Source organism: Miscanthus floridulus, chromosome 8 (genome assembly GCF_019320115.1).
Source record: "Miscanthus floridulus cultivar M001 chromosome 8, ASM1932011v1, whole genome shotgun sequence".
Taxonomy (NCBI): Eukaryota; Viridiplantae; Streptophyta; class Magnoliopsida; order Poales; family Poaceae; genus Miscanthus; species Miscanthus floridulus.
This window is the reverse complement of record NC_089587.1, coordinates 20,651,398-20,668,964: the sequence shown is the minus strand read 5'-3', so window position 1 is coordinate 20,668,964 and position 17,567 is coordinate 20,651,398. Positions and strand designations below refer to the sequence as shown.

The 17,567-nt window shown below is 46.8% G+C and overlaps 1 protein-coding gene and 1 pseudogene across 1 annotated transcript; one reads left to right on the top strand and one right to left on the bottom strand.

Moving 5' to 3' along the window:
* The first annotated feature begins 247 nt into the window (after positions 1–247).
* Positions 248–4,747, top strand: LOC136475924 (small ribosomal subunit protein eS10z-like; annotated as a pseudogene).
* A 2,629-nt stretch (positions 4,748–7,376) lies between these two features.
* LOC136475923 (uncharacterized) lies at positions 7,377–9,523 on the bottom strand. Its single transcript, XM_066473586.1, has 5 exons — positions 9,143–9,523; positions 8,822–8,874; positions 8,062–8,250; positions 7,886–7,966; positions 7,377–7,809 (listed from the first exon to the last, which is right to left on the bottom strand). Exons 1-5 carry the CDS (start codon positions 9,380–9,382, stop codon positions 7,644–7,646), a joined length of 729 nt encoding a protein of 242 aa, XP_066329683.1. The 5' UTR covers positions 9,383–9,523; the 3' UTR covers positions 7,377–7,643.
* Between the last annotated feature and the right edge of the window lie 8,044 nt (positions 9,524–17,567).

Below are 17,567 nucleotides of genomic sequence, written 5' to 3'. Positions count from 1 at the left end.
AGCAGGGGAAGCAGTAGAAAGTATGGCAGGAGCTCGACGGCCATGCCAAGCTCGAGCTCTGATGTCTGGTGTCGAGTCAGGAATAAAGAACACACACACGCTCGCTTTGTAAGCATCAATCATCTCCGAAATGCCAGACACATCAACTTTCGACAGAAGTGATTAAAGAAATGAAAGTGAATCATGAACAATCGTTTTGGGTAAAGACTTTAGGTTGGCCGGGCGTGCGCACAGCAGAATCGAACCATAGAGCTAGCACGTCTCAACACTTGTGAACGCCGGGGTGAACCCCACTGGGAAGAGAAAAGGGACGCACGCCTGTTCATTTCTCCACCTCCCCTCTCTCTCCTCCTCATTCTCTTTCTAGGTCTTCTCTCCGGTCCCCAATCCGCCGCGCCTCCCGGCGTCCCGGGACGGCCGTAACTCCACCCACTCCTGGCTCGTCTGTGCAGATCGAGCCACCCTGCCAACTTCGGCTCCGGGCACTGGCAGCGGCCGGCGCGTGGTGCTCAGCTTCGGCTCACCCCAGCCGTCGCCGTCGTCGTCGTTTCCAGTGCCGCCGCGAGTCCTTCGTTGACCATGGTAAGCGCCTCTCAACAGATCTACGTCTGTTGGTTTACCAATGCGTCTGCTCCACCCGCGTCTTCTAACGCGATTTTGCACCCCTCTGTCGCAGATCATCTCCAAGAAGAACCGCCGCGAGATCTGCAAGTACCTCTTCCATGGTGAGCTCCTTCTCCCTTTTCGGTCCCCTAGGCGCGCCCAGTATGTTATACTGGTTGCCATTCCCATTCGCGATTAGTTCATTAGATGCCTGCTGCCTGCGGGTTTTCCCCCAACCGATGAGTTCTCAATTCTCAGCAGCAGGGTTGTTGCACCCAGTAGAAGGTAAATGAGTAAAATGGGAGCTCTTGATTGCAACCCAATTCCGAAATGCTTGTTTGGTATATTTTGTGTTTCCTGTAGAGGGAGTGACTCAAACCGGATGCCATGTGATGCAAATGCGATTAAATAGTTCTGATGTTAGTTGTTTTTTATTATCGTCTACCAATTTAGACATTATAAGCATTAGCGATATTCGGATTATGTACGACCCCAAGTTTAGTTTGAGGGTATATGAAAAACTGTTGTACTTATGTTGCAGAGGGGGTCCTGTATGCCAAGAAGGACAACAACCTGTCCAAGCACCCGAAGCTTGATGTGCCCAACTTGGAGGTGATTAAGCTCATGCAGAGCTTCAAGTCAAAGGAATGAGACCTTCTTCTGGCAGTACTACTACTGGTACCTCACCAACAATGGCATTGAGCACCTCCGCAGCTTCCTCAACCTGCCATCAGAGGTTGTGCCTAATACCCTCAAGAAGTCCTCCAAGCCCCCGTCTCGTCCCTTCAACTCTATCCCACCGGGTGACCGCCCCAGGTAAAATAGTGGCCATCAATTCCCTTGTGTACATCTATCTGGAAATCTGTTGATATTTTTATGAGGGAATATCTAGGTCATACCTATGGTTTATGTACCCTTAGATATTTACTTCAACAATATGTCTGTTATAGTATTATCTTGAGATTTGTTAGTTTCTTTACCTAGCAGTTACATTAGAGTTGTGGTTTCTACTTCTGTATTCTGACAGCCAGTGTTTGCATAATGCAAATTGAACTAGGTATTGCTGACTGTTATTTTGAGTCTGAAATGGATAATCTTTGTGAATTGTTCTAGAGTCCTCACAATTCTGTTTCATGTGCACCTAATTTAGAAATTGCCATCTGACTTCTACATTCATTTTGTACATTATATTACATATTCCTGGATTGCCAATAGAATTTCCCAGTGAAGCCATGGTCACTCACATATTCTAGTTACTCACATATTCTGTTTATCACATATTCCAGAGTCCTCACATATTCTGTTTACTCTCATATTCTGTTGACCTTGATCTGTATTTTTGCCCGTTACACAAAATAGGTGTGATGCATAAAAATGAAAATAGAGCTATGCATTTTTATTTTTTTGCAAATAAACCGAGGGGTGGGGCTGGGGCTGTGGGTTGCAAATGAATACAGACACTATACTTGCTTTTTCAGAATACATAAATTGCCTATTTGGGAAGACATTATTGCCTGACGAATGACACTTAAATTGCCTAAGAAAATGTAATCCACTACAGCATTGCCTAAGAAAATGCAGCTTGGTGTGCTTTTCTTGGATCCCTGCTTTCTCTGTTGATTGGTTACTCCAGTTCTTATCTGCAGGTCATAGCAACTGCAACCTTAGCTAGGCCACCATTGGGCAGCATAAGCAGCATTTTGGCACTGCATAGCTTAGCTATGTTTTCTTCAGATTTGAGCAGCGGCTTGCCATGTTCTCCCTAGCTTCTTTGTAGCTACTTGGTGTTTGTATTGATTTATTTATCCTTTGCCTGACCTACTAGCTTTTTTTGAGTGCTTGGTAATTTTGTAGCAGCAGCAGCAGTTCTGCAGAAACATTAGCTGTCCAACAACAGTTCAGGAGTTTAGGTAATGTTTCTCTCAACAGTTTTTAGTTTACCAGCAGTAGTTCAGTGGACCAAAATTGATGTGCTTTGTGATCATTCCTTGCTCTCAGCTAAGATTCAATAATTTTTATTCACTAGCTAACTGCCCGAGCGGATGTCGCTGTGTTCTAGTCCTTTCCACCATCGCCTTGCCCGAGTGGATCAACTTTTAGTTGCTTTTTCAGTGCTTCATGCTCATGCTTAGATGCCTGCTGCTAATCCTGCCTTGATCCATATTGTGCTCTGTAGGTTTAGCAAATTGCATCATATCCATGCTGTCATTTGGTAATCTGCTGCCTGAACTCGATCAGGTAGAAGGTAGTCATCTTAGGGGTTGGCTAGTATCAAGGATTCCTGTTAAGTGATTCGAGATACCTTCTGATGCTACCTATAAAATGGATAAAACAACTACTAAGCTTAGTAGTTTCAGATGTGATTTATGAACCTCCACTAAGTAGTATGAATGGATTCAGGATGACCTTTTACTGACATGATTACACATGGTTAGTCTATCTGGAAATATGGAGCCTCCTAATCAAATACTGATGGTTTTCCTTACATAGAGGATACTGAGGGATTGTGGTTGTTTATTTTAGAAAGATGGATCATGTGAGAAACATATATGCTGTACTGGGGAAAGCAGATATGCACTTAGGTGCCTCTGCTATGTATATGTCAGACTTATCGGAACTGCCTGCTGCAGCAAGCGTTGTGGCTGCTGCTGCTGCAAGCCTGCCTACATTTACTATTCTTTGTAGTAGAAAATAAGCAGTAGCAACTGCTGTAGCTACTTCAAAAGCACAGCTGAGCAGGTCCCATGAGTTGCACAAAACGACCTGATCCAATCTCGATGCATTGTAAAATCTTCTTTTTTGGTACTCATCATTTTCTACTTTGAACACAGATTTTGTTTTTTATTCTCTTAACCTGCACCAACTTTTTTAGGGACTAAAATGCTTTTTGTTGCTGTTTTGGTCACTCTAGGTGTATGCTTGGGGGAGAGGAGAAAATACTGTTCAGGTATTACTGTTCAAGACTAAAATACTTTGTTGCTGTTTGAACACTATACTTGCTTATTCAAAATACAAAAATTGCCTATTTAAGAAGATATTGTTGCCTAATGAATGACACTTAAATTGCCTAAGAAAATGCAGCTTCTTGCAACCGGCTGCCGCTATTTTGGCTGCAAAAGTAAACTAGACTATACTGTAGGTATAGCTGCAATAAGCTGCGGCCACAGCCAAATAATTGCAGACGAGCAGGCTGATTACCATATTTTCTTCGTGTGAGTTTCTGATTTCTAAGCATACATGGAAATACTGGATGCCGTACATTATCGAGCTAGTTGTCCTTGTTCAATTGTCATATTGTAGGCATTTTAACTGTAATGTTTTTTGCTTTCTGCTATGTACAAATGCAATGACAATAGCTTTTTCTGTGCATGCATTTTACATGGATAGTTCTTCATACAATGCCTAGAGGGCAGAGGTTTCATGGAGTGTGTGCGCCATCGTCCAAATGGCGGCAACGAGGTATGATCACACACACGCAAAAGAAAAACACAATCATTTTCTTAGACAATTTAAGTGTCATTTTGTCAGGCAACTTAAGTCATTTGTTAGACAACAATGTGCTCCTAAATAGGCAATTTAGTCTTTTGTTGCTAATCTGGAGGTAGTTCTACTATTATGATGATCCTTTCTGTTCAACCATTGAATTAGTCTGCCTTTTGTACAAAAACTAGTTATTGACATCATCACCCTGTCTCTGTTTGATATGTATTTTTGCAAATAAACCGGGGTTGGAGGTTGGAGGTTGGGGTGGGGCTGTGGGTTGCAAATGAACACAAACATTATACTTGCTTTTTTCGAATACCAAAATTGCCTAATAGGAAGACATTGTTGCCTAATGAATAACACTTACATTGCCTAGGAAAATTGAATCCACTACAGGAACCTGCTCATCACCAATAGAGGCTCCATGAACATAAGCATCCTTTTTTTTAGCTCCTTCCAGCAACAAAATTATGACACATGTTATGTTTTTTTAACATGCAGGAATGCAGGCCATGTAGAGAGAAGCAAGATCCGGGGCCAGTATAGAGAAGATGTGCAAATGTGTGGGACTAAATGTATAGTGTTGTGCTTTTTTTTAAAAAAAACTGCAGATGCAAATATATTCTTTTCTGAGATGTGTTCTTTTTTCTGAAAACATTGCCCTTTTGTGAACGTGTGTGTGTGTGTGTGTGTATATATATATATATATATATATATATATATATATATATATATATATATATATATATATATATATATATATATATATAGTACCTAAAAGAGCATACGTCTAGGCCTTATTTACCTCTTTTTGTGAACGTATAGATGTGCAAATGTGTGGTCGGTATCTGGCCCTGGTCACATCCCACCATAAACAAACGCTAATTAGCATCCTTGCCGAAAAAAGAATAAAATAATTGCACTTTTTACCAAAAAAGGAAAGGCCGTGCGATAAGCTATATTACGGCCGGCCGTAGTTTAGCTGCTCCCATCGTTTTGATATGAAAAAATTGTCCTTCATGAAACACAAAAAATATCCTATAGATTGACGTATGCACTAGCGCCGGACGTCTGGCGCTAGCAGCGCGTCCAGACGCAACTCAGACACTGAACCGTGGGCTGGCATCACGGCCCATCAATAGAACTGTCTTATCTCAGCATCCCGCGTAATCGAAAAACTGACGGGAACTGTCTTATCTCAGAGAAACTGAAGGGACTGAAGCGCTACCTTTTGCGTAACAGAAGAGAAGAGCGTGCGCTCACGTCTGCGCCACCATCCCGCGGTGCGTCCCCGCCGCACCCTTCCATAGTCTGAGAAGGATGTAAGGTAGCAGAAAGCGAGGAGGAGACACCAAGGCGAGGCAACAGAAGACGTGGAGGAAGATACAATACTCGATCTGCTTTTGAAACATTCAGATACAACACTTGCAACATATATCTGAAAACAGATGAAACGCTTAAAACTGGCGCTTGCAAAAACACACGAAACGCTTGAAAAACATTGCAACACATACGCAACATCCAGATAAACACACTTGCAACATATGTGTGAAACATATGCAACATCTAGAGAAAACACACTTACAACATTGGGAACAAATGTTTGCCCATACGTGTACAACCATTGCAACATATGCAACATCCCAATCTACTTTTGCAACATCCTTACGAAATACTTGCAACATACTCTGAAACACTTGAAACATACGCTTGCAACATGCTTTTCAGTGCTAATGTCGCCTTGTTGCTTGGACGAATGGAGCTCGTCGTTGTAGAGCTCGACGCCAGCACAGAGGTCGGTGGAGGTGCATGGAGCTCGTCGATGCGCTAGCGAGAGTGGCGAGCACTACGCGCACCAGGGCGAGCACCTGCTCGGTGGCCTGGGCAAGCACCGCCTGCGCGAGGCCGCGAGCACCCCTGGTGAGCACGATGGCAGGGCGAGCACCTGCGGCTGGCGTGGCGTGGATTGGGAGGAAGACCGCGTTATTGGGAGGAAGGCGCCGCGGCGGGGAATGAGGGCGCCCCCACGGCTCGTGGTGGCAAGGGCGGAGGACGGCGCGGCAAAGCCGCACGCTATCAAATGCGGTTTTTTTAGAAAAGGTCGCTAGGCAGTGATGGAGGGGCAACCTGTTGCCTTGTTGACGGACACGCCCCGACGGACGCCCTCACCATAGCATTAGCGATAGACTAAAGATGCAAACTGAGACTACCTCAGTTGGTTAGGTTCCTTATGGTGGAACATGTCTACCCAGGTTCAAATTCTTGACTTACACGGGTGCTCGCATTTTCCTGACTTTATTCTAGGATTTAACGACGTTATGTTTTCAGTGGTAGTCAGCATTTCCATCGACAGTGAGACGCCTGTGGTGTCTTTGTCAATCTCGAGATGTGCCGGCACAGTCTTTCGGAGATGCTCATAGGGTAAGGTTTGTGTACGTGTATTCATGCGTTTGTACTTGTGTAATTTGCAAAAAAAAAAAGCGAGACTAAAGATGGGTGGTACTGTGGTCTATATCTTTGTGGAAGAACCACCCTGTAAGCGCGTCCCGCACCCTAGAAAAAAGAGAGTAAGTTACGCCACGATTTCTAAACTATCATAAATCATTCTTACCTAGGTCTCCAAACTACAAAATCTATATATCTAGAGCCTTTTTGTGACAGAATCTCAAAAATAAAAAAGAGCCTTTTGTGACAGAATGTTGAGCCACGTCTTATGTTGTAACCTCCTTTGTATCAGATAAACTTAGACTGGCAACATATTACATATGCATCCTTATTTTTTGAACACCCTCATGCTTGAGTTCATACGGAATCATTCCTCTGATCTATTGTACTAATCTTATTTATTTTACTATATTTCGTTTTTAATGTTGGAGCTCTACATTGTTCTGATCAACCACAATACCTTCGTAACACATACAACCTTTGTCGAATACTTTAGGCCCTGTTTGGATCCACAGAACTAACAACTAGTTGACTAATTTTTAGTCCCTAAGTATCAAACATGCAGACTAATTATTAGTTTACTAGTCATGGACTAATTATTAGTTCACTAGTCCACTTAGACTAGTTGTTTGTCCTAATCCATCCAAACAGGTCTTTAAAGAAATCCTCTTTGACACGTCCTTCTACAAACACAACAAACGTACTGTTGCGGAAGAATATAATAATTAGGAGTACTATCCTTTTTAAAAAATAAAATAAAAACCGAAGAAGTGCTATCAGCATGCCAAAAGAAATGCACCAGTAAAACATTTCCAGACGAACGGTAATAGCAAAAGTATACAATAAGTCAATACAACAACCGTCTGATAGTCTGATAAAAGAAGTGTTACATTGCTATCGAAATTTGAAAATCTTTCAGAATTTTCTTTAGAAATTTGCAGCACAAATCCATAAAAATAGATAACTAAAATTCACATGTGTATTAATCATCACATCTCACATGCCAGATTGATTCCATTCAAACAACATCGGTCCAAAGTCTCTTGACCATATCTGCTGTTGAGATGATGGTCTAGACACAGATTCAGAAAATGTGCTATTCTACCACATGCTTAACTTAGAAAATTGCCTTTTGAAGACAGGAGACGCAAAGCCTTACTGGCATTCTTCAAAACTGCATTTGATCTTGGAACCCGATTTCTCCTTTGCTCCAAGAAATCAAGGGCATTCTTCACGTGTTGCGTTGACCGGACATCTTTCAGCAGAATAGTTTCAGGCCTGATAAACACATCGACCACTGGCATAAGTATCATTTCAGAAACTTTATATTTGACGACAGGAACATTAAACATACCCATCAGTTTTCATTCTCTTCTTCCTTTTCTGAACCTTCTGCTTTACATTTTCTTCCTCAGAATCTGATGCGAAAGTTTGCCTGAGAGTGCGAGATGAAGACAAAGTAACCAATGAAGTTGAAGTCAAAAACAAAGATTTTAATAAAAATTGATTGAGCAAGAGAAGTGCACATACTTCTCACGAGCTGCTAGAATTTCAATTACACTAGTGGGGAGCATTCCAGGCATTGTATTTGTCTCCTCATTCTCCTCACTTTGTTTAGTATCTTCATCTTCTACTTCCTTGGGCGCCTTCTTATCTGGTTTAGAGGATGCTCTTCGTTGGGCCCAACGTTTCCTCCGCTCCTTTCCTTCCCATGTTGCTCTGCAAGGACACATCCCACATGCCCATATGGCATAATTATCTCCGCGATACAAAAAACAGATAATAAAAAAAGTCATAGCACCTTGATGACCTCAAGAAAACAAGATTCAGATAGGTAATCCATATGAGTTACACAAAAAGGTTACCCACAAATCAATAACAGTTATACCATTGGATTGGATGGCCAAGGAACACACCATGAGTAATACACAAAACTATATAAACATATAAAACAAAGAAACTGTAAACGTTAAAAGCTCTACATTTAGGCATAAACATTACTAACAAATATGTACAAGGAGTTACTTTTCCCTGATTATTGAGCATCTCGACTTCATTAGGTTACCGTCCAAAACAAAATTTGTAATGGCACTTGCATCTACTGAAACCAAGAGAACCACTAAGGAATCTAGCATAGTCCACGAAGACAAGCAGAACTAGTCTCCATAGCAAGCATCAAGTGGCATCTACTCGCGTACAGTCTACAGAAACAAGAACAGATCAAAGTAGCACATTGGGCAGCAGAAGGTCCATCCAGTCATCAGCTGTAAAGTAAGCATAAGAAACACACCTGATAGCACTGTCCTTCTCAACTTTACTGATCTCTTCGTGCTTCTCAACACCCTAAAAGACAATAACAAGGCACAGCACTCAGTATTTTCTACATATATCAACATGGAGCTTGAAGTGTGAAGAACAAACAGGATGACCGGCAAGGCTAGCTAACAACCCTAATCCAACCAAAAAAAAGTACTCGACCAACCAAATCGACGGCACAGAGCTGTATAATCCTCTTACGGGAATATCTGCGCATATATCCATCGTCTGCTTGAGCGGAATACACAAGCAAATCGTAACTCTCGGGTCCTCGAGGGGAGAGGACTAGACGTACCTGGACGGCGGTGAGCTCCTCTGGGGCGCCGTCGGAATCGCTTCCGCTGTCCATTTGAGCCGGCTCCTGTCTCTTTTCCCTCTTTTCTTTCACCGGATGAGAGCGCCGGGAGCTTCCGCTGGCGGTACACGCCGCCGCCGCCGGGAGGGTTTCAAGCTTTTGGGACACAGTGGAAGAGAGGAGACCGAAGGTATATGTGCTGGGCCTGGGCTTTGCTAATCTTGTCGGCTCTGAGCACATGCAGATTTGGGCCTATTCTATGCGGCTCGACTGAAAGCCACCTTCGGCCTTTGACATGACACAGTGGAAGAGAGGACACCGGTAACCCTCACGCCGGCACGCCGCGCCGGAGCGCCATGATCCACCTCCGGAAGCGCATGATCTCCCTCCTCACCCGGACACGAACCCGCGGCCCTTGCCCCCACATCTCCCCTCTCTTCTATCCCCACCGCCTCCTCTCCGCCACCAAATGCGTCGCTGCAACCCCGTTCGCCGTCGAGGACTACCTCGTCGCCACCTGCGGCCTCACCCGAGCCCAGGCCCTGGAGGCGTCGAAGAGTGTCTCCCATCTGAAGGACGCCTCGAGGCCCGACGCGGTCGTCGCCTTCCTCTCCAGCGCCGAGGTCACCGCCGCCGTCACCAGAGACCCCAAAGTCCTCTGCTCCGACGTGGAGAGAACCCTGACCTCCCGCGTCGCCGAGCTCACCGACCTCGGGCTGTCACGTCCAGAGAACATTCGCCTCCTCATCGTTGGCATGAACCACTTCCGCCACGGCTCGCTTCGCCTCAATCTTGAGTTTTGGATCTCGGTCTTTGGCTCCCTCGACGAGCTCATGCAGGCGCTCAGAATTAACGCCGCTCTCCTCAGCCAAAGCATTGAGAAGGTGTGCAAACCCAACTTGGCGCTCCTTCAGAAATGTGGTATAAGTGTTTCTGATATCCCCAACAGCTTCATGCCCCGGGTGCTCACCGCGGACCCTAAGAACCTGCAGGAAGCTTTGGCTCGTGTCAGCACTGATCCTATGGTTCCGGTGATACATAACGAGGAACCAACCACGGATGAGCAGGCCCGGCCCGTCAGCGAGCGCCGGCCCAACGTCAGGCTGTCTGGCCCAGAATGGAGTGTTTAGACAAGATAGTATAAGACTAGAGTAGGTGAGGCCGAGGGAGATCAGGCTGGAATGTAACAAGTATATTCTGTTCAAGTACTCCTCTGTTAAACATTTTCTGTGATTCCTGCAGTTAAATTCAGTATATCACATTTCCAGTCGAATTCGGTTCTTCCTTTCGAGCCAGAGATTCCACTGCTAACAATTGGTATCAGATTTCGCCTCCATCGCTCCTGCCCCATCTCCCAGTTCGCTCCGCACCCTAGACGCGCTGGAACCTCACCAAAACCACCACACCCACTTCACCAGATTCCGTCGTACCCTAGGCGCCATGGATCCCCAACTCAAGGTCATCCTCGACGAGATCCAGAAGTCCAAAGAGGAATTCAATCGCCGATTCGACGCCCACGACGAGCAGTGGAAGGGCCGGTTCGCCGATCTCGACCGCGCCCGCGCGGACCGCGCCGCCGCCGTCGACAAGCGCTTCGACGCCCTTGAGTCCACGTGCTCCGACCTCGCCTTCGACATCGGCAAGAGGGTCGCCGATCTGGAAGCTATTCGTGGTGGTAAACTCCTCCCCGACAGCTCCGACCGCGTTACGGCTCTCGAGGTCGCCACCACGGATCTCGGTACCTGGCGCCCGGAGATCGAGGCCCTCGTGGATGATCTGAAGCTCGAGGTGAAGAAGCTCTCCCGGGCTCCTGACCGCAAGGTGTTCGACGCTGGCCCAGCGTTGCACTTCCTTCTTCCTCGACGTCCGCCCGTGCGCTCGCCGGTGCGCCCATCGAATCGCCCAGTGGGCACGACACTGCATCGTCTCACCGGGACGTTGGGTTTGGGTCAGTCATGACCTGGACGAATGTCCCGGTCATGGGTAAGCCTCCAGATCCTCCTCCTCTGCCTAATTCCTCCGCCCTGCAGCGTCCTCCTATTCCCCTTCATTATCGTTCCCCCCTTCGCTCACAATTCCACCTCGTCCGCCTTTTCCATCCCCACTGTTCCAAGCTCCATCCCCACACAATCTTCCTCATCATCATGCCGGTCGTCTTCCCAAACTCCCCTTCAACAAATTCAACAGTGACAATCCTCGTCTCTGGCGTTCCAATTGCGAGAAATATTTCCATATGAACGCCGTTGATCCCTCTCTCTGGGTCAGTGTTGCTTCCATGTATTTGGAGGGCAATGCTGCTGTCGATGTTTTACCACCGGCAACCCGTCACGGGGTACCCGGGACGGTGATTTGTTCGGAGGGGTATCGGCGTTTCCAGAAACTTGATGGTAAACGCAGGGAGACAACGATTTATACTGGTTCGGCACGCCGGAAAGTCACGGCGCCCTACGTCCAGTTTGGTGTGGATAGTATATTGCGCCTTGCGCTATTTGTTGTGTTGCGAGGTATGTTGCGGTTATGTGTGTAGCTGCCGATCTAGGGACCCCTGCCCTCCTTTATATAGTCCAGGAGAGGCGGGAGTCCTAGTCGGTTACAAAGTAGAGATCCTAGTAGGATTATGTGCGACTAGTTCTAGTAGGATTACATGTAGGGAATCCTAGTTGGACTAGGTCTTCTTCTCTCCGTGGGAAACCCCATGGGTCCCGTATCGATAAGCCCCCGAGCATCTCATGGATGAGCTTCAGAAGCCTTCTTGTTCTTCTTGGTCTTCGTTGAGTTGTTGTAAATCCGCTCCAGGTTCTTCTTGAAGTGAAACCTTGAGACGGTCTTCTTTGTCTTTTCTTCGGCTGATGTGCACTTTTGGATAAAAGTGCACTCAGTGAGTGTAGCCCCCGAGCCTCTTTCTTTTGCTTGCAAAAGTTGGAGGGTCCAGATTCTTGTCTTCAAAAAATTTTGGGGGTTATGTATCCCACAGCCCCCGAGCCTTCTCTGAGTACTTTTTCTTTAGAATAGAAATCGGATGAAGGGTCTTGATGTGTTGTCGTAGTCTTGAGTACCTGTATTCTTGGACTTTCATCCTTGAATCCGAGCCCCCGAGCGTAGTTGAAGCGAATGCTGAGCCCCCGGGCTTAGTGTTTGACTAAGCCGTGATGCTCTTCCGAGTTGTTTTTATTCATCCAGGTCATTTCTAGACTTCTCTGGTTCTTGATGTACCTCTTCCAGGTTGTTTTGCACTTTGTCCAGGTTCTTTCTAAACTTGTATGTACCTTACCCGGGTTGTTTTCTGATTTGACTAAGTCATGATGCTCTTCCGAGTTGTTTTTATTCATCCAGGTCATTTTCTAGACTTCTCTGGTTCTTGATGTACCTCTTCCAGGTTGTTTGCACTTCGTCTAGGTTCTTTCCGAACTTGTATGTACCTTATCCGGGTTGTTTTCTGATCAATCCGGGTTCTTCCTGAATTTGTCTTGGTACTTGCAGCACCTCTTCGGGGTTGTTTTATGATCGATCCGGGTTCTTTCTGGATTTGTCTTGGTACTTGCCGTACCTTGTTGGGGTTCTTTTTTGATCAATCTGGGTTCTTTCTGAGCTTGTCTTGGTTCTTGCCGTACCTCATCGGCGTTCTTTTTTGATCAAACCAGGTTGTTTCTGGACTTGTCTGAGTAAAATAGCTCTCAAGAGCGTGTTTTTCCCGATCTCATGGTATAGATGTAGCTCCCTTGGTTCGTGGCCACGTTGTTGATCGCCGCAGCCGAGTTGCTGGGTATTTCGGACGAGTAGTTGGATACCACGTCCGAGCAGTTGGTTGTAGACACGTCGAGCATCCGGAACTCATCACCGACTAGTTTGTTGGTTCTGAGTAGTAGTCGAGGTAGTCATTGAGCATCGCGGCAGAGTCAGCGGGTTGTTGTAGTGGCCTGCTTGCTTCCAGTCGGATGGCTTGCTTGTTGGCCAGCTAGAATAGCTTGTCGACAGGAATGTACGCATCATGTATGAGCCTTGATATGTACGTGCATGCACATACATAAATAGTGCACAAATGCCTTGGCCTTACCTGCTTCTTTGGTCGTTCGTCTTGCTTCATGGTCAGTCCTCCGTATCCGAGTTGATCTTGATTTTGTACCATTCATGCTGAGGTCTTCGTATCCGAGTTCTTCTTAACTTTTTGCGTTCGTGCAGACTCGGTGTACTTTTGTCTAGCCTACAGCTTTGGGTTTTCTTGTGTGCCTTCCTCTTTTTGGCTTGGCTTCCGTATCCGAGTTGTTATGTAGATCGCGTGTTCTTCTTGCTTAAATCGTATCCGAGTATTCGGACTCCTCGGCCGAGTAGTCAGTCTTGGCTCGCTTGTTATCTGGCTTGATGTACGGTTGGACATCTCATGTGTTCGAAGTAGTCGGACACTCGAACGGACAGGTTGCTATCTTTGGTCTCGGACGGCTTGCTGCTCGTGGCTTGGTTCTGATTTGGCTTTGATATTTCAGAGTTGTAGATGTGATGACAGTCTGTATATGACTTGATGTGTGCTTGCACCTTGTTGGATCGTTCGTATCCCATCATGATTTATGTGTCCAGTAAATTGATGGCTTCCTCATTTGCATGCATGCAGATCCGTATGTGCATGTGTATTCAGTGTATATATGCATATATCTTAATCTTTTGCTCGCTATTGCTTCCCGGACGTCATATGTGCATGTCGTGGTTGTACTCTGCCCTGTAAACAACTCTGTGCATTATCCTGACGAAATCCCTCGATTTATCGAGTACTTTTCTTTTCTTCATCTTTTGTGATCCGTCAAGTGCTTTGTCTGCGCTATGACTTGTTAGATGTAGATCTTTGTGTTGATAACCTTTTGTCTGCGCTATGTAAAACGACTCGGCATAGAATGTTGCCTTGACAAACTTCGGCATCCGAGTGCTTTCTTGAGTGGCGCTTGTGCTTTTCTGAGGAAAAAGTATTCCTATCTGGATGTAGCCCTCGAGCCTCTTACTTTTCGGAACGAAGAGCTGGAGGGTCTTTTTAAGCTTAATTTCAGTCGACTAGTTTTAGGTGTTAGCTTTTAGCTACCCTCATCGGTGGGCTTAAGCATCTTTTCAGCTATTTTGCTCTCGGGCGGGATGCTCAGGCATGTTTTCAGCCATTTTGCTTTTTGTTTCGGGTGTTAGCTTTTAGCTACCCTCATCGGCGGGCTCAAGCGTCTTTTCAGCTATTTTGCTCTCGGCCGGGATGCTCAGGCATGTTTTCAGCCATTTCGCTTTTTGTTTCGGGTGTTAGCTTTTAGCTACCCTCATCGGCGGGCTCAAGCGTCTTTTCAGCTATTTTGCTCTCGGCCGAGATGCTCAGGCATGTTTTTAGCCATTTTGCTTTTTATTTTGGGTGTTAGCTTTTAGCTACCCTCATCGGCGGGCTCAAGCATCTTTTCAGCTATTTTGCTCTCGGCCGGGATGCTCAGGCATGTTTTCAGCCATTTTGCTTTTTATTTCGGGTGTTAGCTTTTAGCTACCCTCATCGGCGGGCTCAAGCATCTTTTCAGCTATTTTGCTCTCGGCCGGGATGCTCAGGCATGTTTTCAGCCATTTTGCTTTTTGTTTCGGGTGTTAGCTTTTAGCTACCCTCATGGGTCGACAACTTGCTTGATGTAGTCGAATAGCATGATGAAGTCGTCGGACAGCTCGTCCGGGTTGTTTGCTGATGAGTTTAACCAGACGAGTGACTGTCATGTCGAGTACTCGAAACAACTCGGAATGTGTTGCCGGGTTCCCAGAATTTGGTTGCTTGCCCGTGACTTGTCGGCCTGCTGTAGGTGGTCTTCTCTTTATTGACCGTATAGCTTGTATTTCTTGACCTTCTCTCGTATGAGCATGTCGTATGTATAAATCAATGCACAAACACCTTTGGCTTTGCTTGCTTGCTTCCTTTGTTAGCTTCTTGCATGTCCGTGATATATTCGTATACGAAGTTGTAGTAGTACAATTTGTTTCTGGATCAGAGTCATCGGACGGATCGCTCGCTTCAGGCTTGGACTACTTCCGTGCTTGATGTAGTCGAGTTCTTTTGGTACGACGTCGTAACCTAATATTCCTCTATTCTGCACTGATTCGGTACTTGTCTTGGATAGAATTGGCTCTGGACTTGTACGAACTTCTGTTGCTTGTTCGAGTAGGAGTAGGACTTGTTTCTGGGTTGGACTTGAAATGGTAGAGGGATGAGTTGCCTCGAAGCCGCTAGCAAGTCATGTGTGGCTACTGTATATGGGGAGATTTGTTCTCTGTTTGGAAATTGATTTGCTGTCTGCTGTTGACATGTCCTTGTTTGATTGTGCATGGAGTCAGTCGGAGTTGGCACCTGGACTCTAGCAGTTGGCTGATTGTAAATTGAAGCTCAATATATCTTGGTCTTGCTTGCTTCTTCAGTTTGGGCACCACATGAGCTTGCTTTCTTGTTAGCTTGCTTGCTATAAGCTTGTTGGCTGTAGGCGCACGAGTACACACGCACACTAGCTCCAGTACACGCACCAAGTCCTACGAGTATATGTGCACAGTATAAATACGTAGCTTGAATGTCTTGAACTGTCCTCTGGTATATATCCTTGATTGACCCGACTAATTGCCGGGTAGAAATAGAATCGGACTCGACAAAAACAAATTGGAGATTAGTCAGACTTGGTGAGTTGAAGTCGATCAAGTCGGCACCGGTAGTGTTGGACTCGGCGAGTTGATTTACTTGTTGTAGGGGCGTAATCTGATTCGGCGTGAAGGAGTTGGAGCCGACACTTGGAACTCTGGATGTGGCACTCGAGTTGTTTGGAGAGCTTGAGTTGTTGCGGACATGAGCTTTATACGTGCACGTCATGTGGATGTTAACAGGCACGTGTTGCTTTCTTGTGTGTCTTGATGGTACGTGCATGCCCGACGCCAGTTAGCCTTGCATGTAGATTGGATCTTGCATGCGTGGAACGTGCGACTACAAGACACACGAACCACGCCGACAATGATGAGAGTTGTCGACGAGGACCGATGAGAGCCATAGCGAGTTAGTCGACGAGGCCGACGAGAACTGTCGGTGTTTCGTACAAGCACCGGCAAGTAAATTTATAGTAATGCGCGTTAGGCTCGGATGGTGCGCTAAAGGACACAAGATTTATACTGGTTCGGGCGGAACGTCCCTACGTCCAGTTTGTTGCTGCTTGTGTTATTAGCACCGTGAACGGTCTGTAGTAAGGGATACAAACTGCCGAGAGAGGGACTGGTCCCAAGTCTCTGATCGAATGATTGAAAGGTGGTCGAGAGCTTTGTGGCTGCTCGTGTGTATGAGTGCGTTATATTGTTCGGTCCTATTTTTTCCCCGTCCGTTTGATGGAGGGTGCGCATCCCCTTTTATAGATGAAGGGGATGGCTTTACAAAGGTGAGGACTTCAGGATGCGCATTCTACTTAGTCTTGTGACTTACGTCTATCCGATCAGGTCCTCCATTCTGATGAGTGCGAAGGAAGATAAATGCTTACAATATTGTTGATGTCTCTGTAGGATGTCAGGTTAGTCACAGAACGCTGCCCTGCGTAGGGTATGGGCAGTAGTACGGTGGTTTTGACTTATGAGCCTCTCCCAGCCTCGCTCCGTGCGCCTTCTGGTTCCCATGATTCCTTGTTGGGAGAGTTCGGGGTCGGGGTCCGGTGTGGCACCGTGGCCAAGGCCTTCCGACTGGGGGGACCTGAGGGGTCGGGAAGCGGGCGCCGCTCCCTCGGGTCCACAGCGTGGTGACGGAATACCCGTCGTCCGTGGAGATAGCAAATCCGTCCTTGGAGCGTAGTGGTTATCGTATATCTTCGTTGGGTTCCGTGTCCCAGAGCTGAAGGCGGCGCCTACAACTCTACAGGGTGAGGTGCACGCACCTGTAATACCTTTTGGGCTCTGCGGCGCCCGGAAGGGTCTAAAGCATCAGTCCTGTCGTTCCCTGGCAGTCCTTTTTCTGCCAGGGCACAGGGTATGGTCGTTCGAGCCATGGTTGACCCGAACGTCTTGTCTCGTCCTGTACCCATCATTATGAGGGATAGATATCGATCAGGGCGAAACTCGTTCTGGGCCGTCGGGTGAGGCTGACCCCGCCCCTCCGGGGTCGGGTGAGGCGGAATTCATCCCTCAGCCCTTGGGCGAGATCGAGCCCGCCCTCAAGGCGTCGGGCGAGGCGGAGTTTATCCCTCGGCCCTCGGGCGAGACCGAGCCCGCCCTATAGGCGTCGGGCGAGACGGAGATTAGCTTTGAGCTTTTGGGGCGAGGCAGGGTTATCCTACAAAGGCGTCGGGTGAGGCTGACCCCACCCCTCCGGGGTCGGGCGAGGCGGAATTCATCCCTCAGCCCTCGGGCGAGACCGAGCCTGCCCTCAAGGCGTCGGGCGAGGCGGAGTTTTATCCCTCGGCCCTCGGGCGAG

Coding starts and splice junctions, on each gene's coding strand:
- LOC136475923 (XM_066473586.1), bottom strand. CDS start 9,382: ATGTGCTCAGAGCCGACAAGATTAGCAAAGCCCAGGCCCAGCACATAT. Junction 8,875..9,142: donor AGGAGCTCACCGCCGTCCAG/GTACGTCTAGTC, acceptor ATTGTCTTTTAG/GGTGTTGAGAAGCACGAAGA. Junction 8,251..8,821: donor GAGAAGGACAGTGCTATCAG/GTGTGTTTCTTA, acceptor GTGTCCTTGCAG/AGCAACATGGGAAGGAAAGG.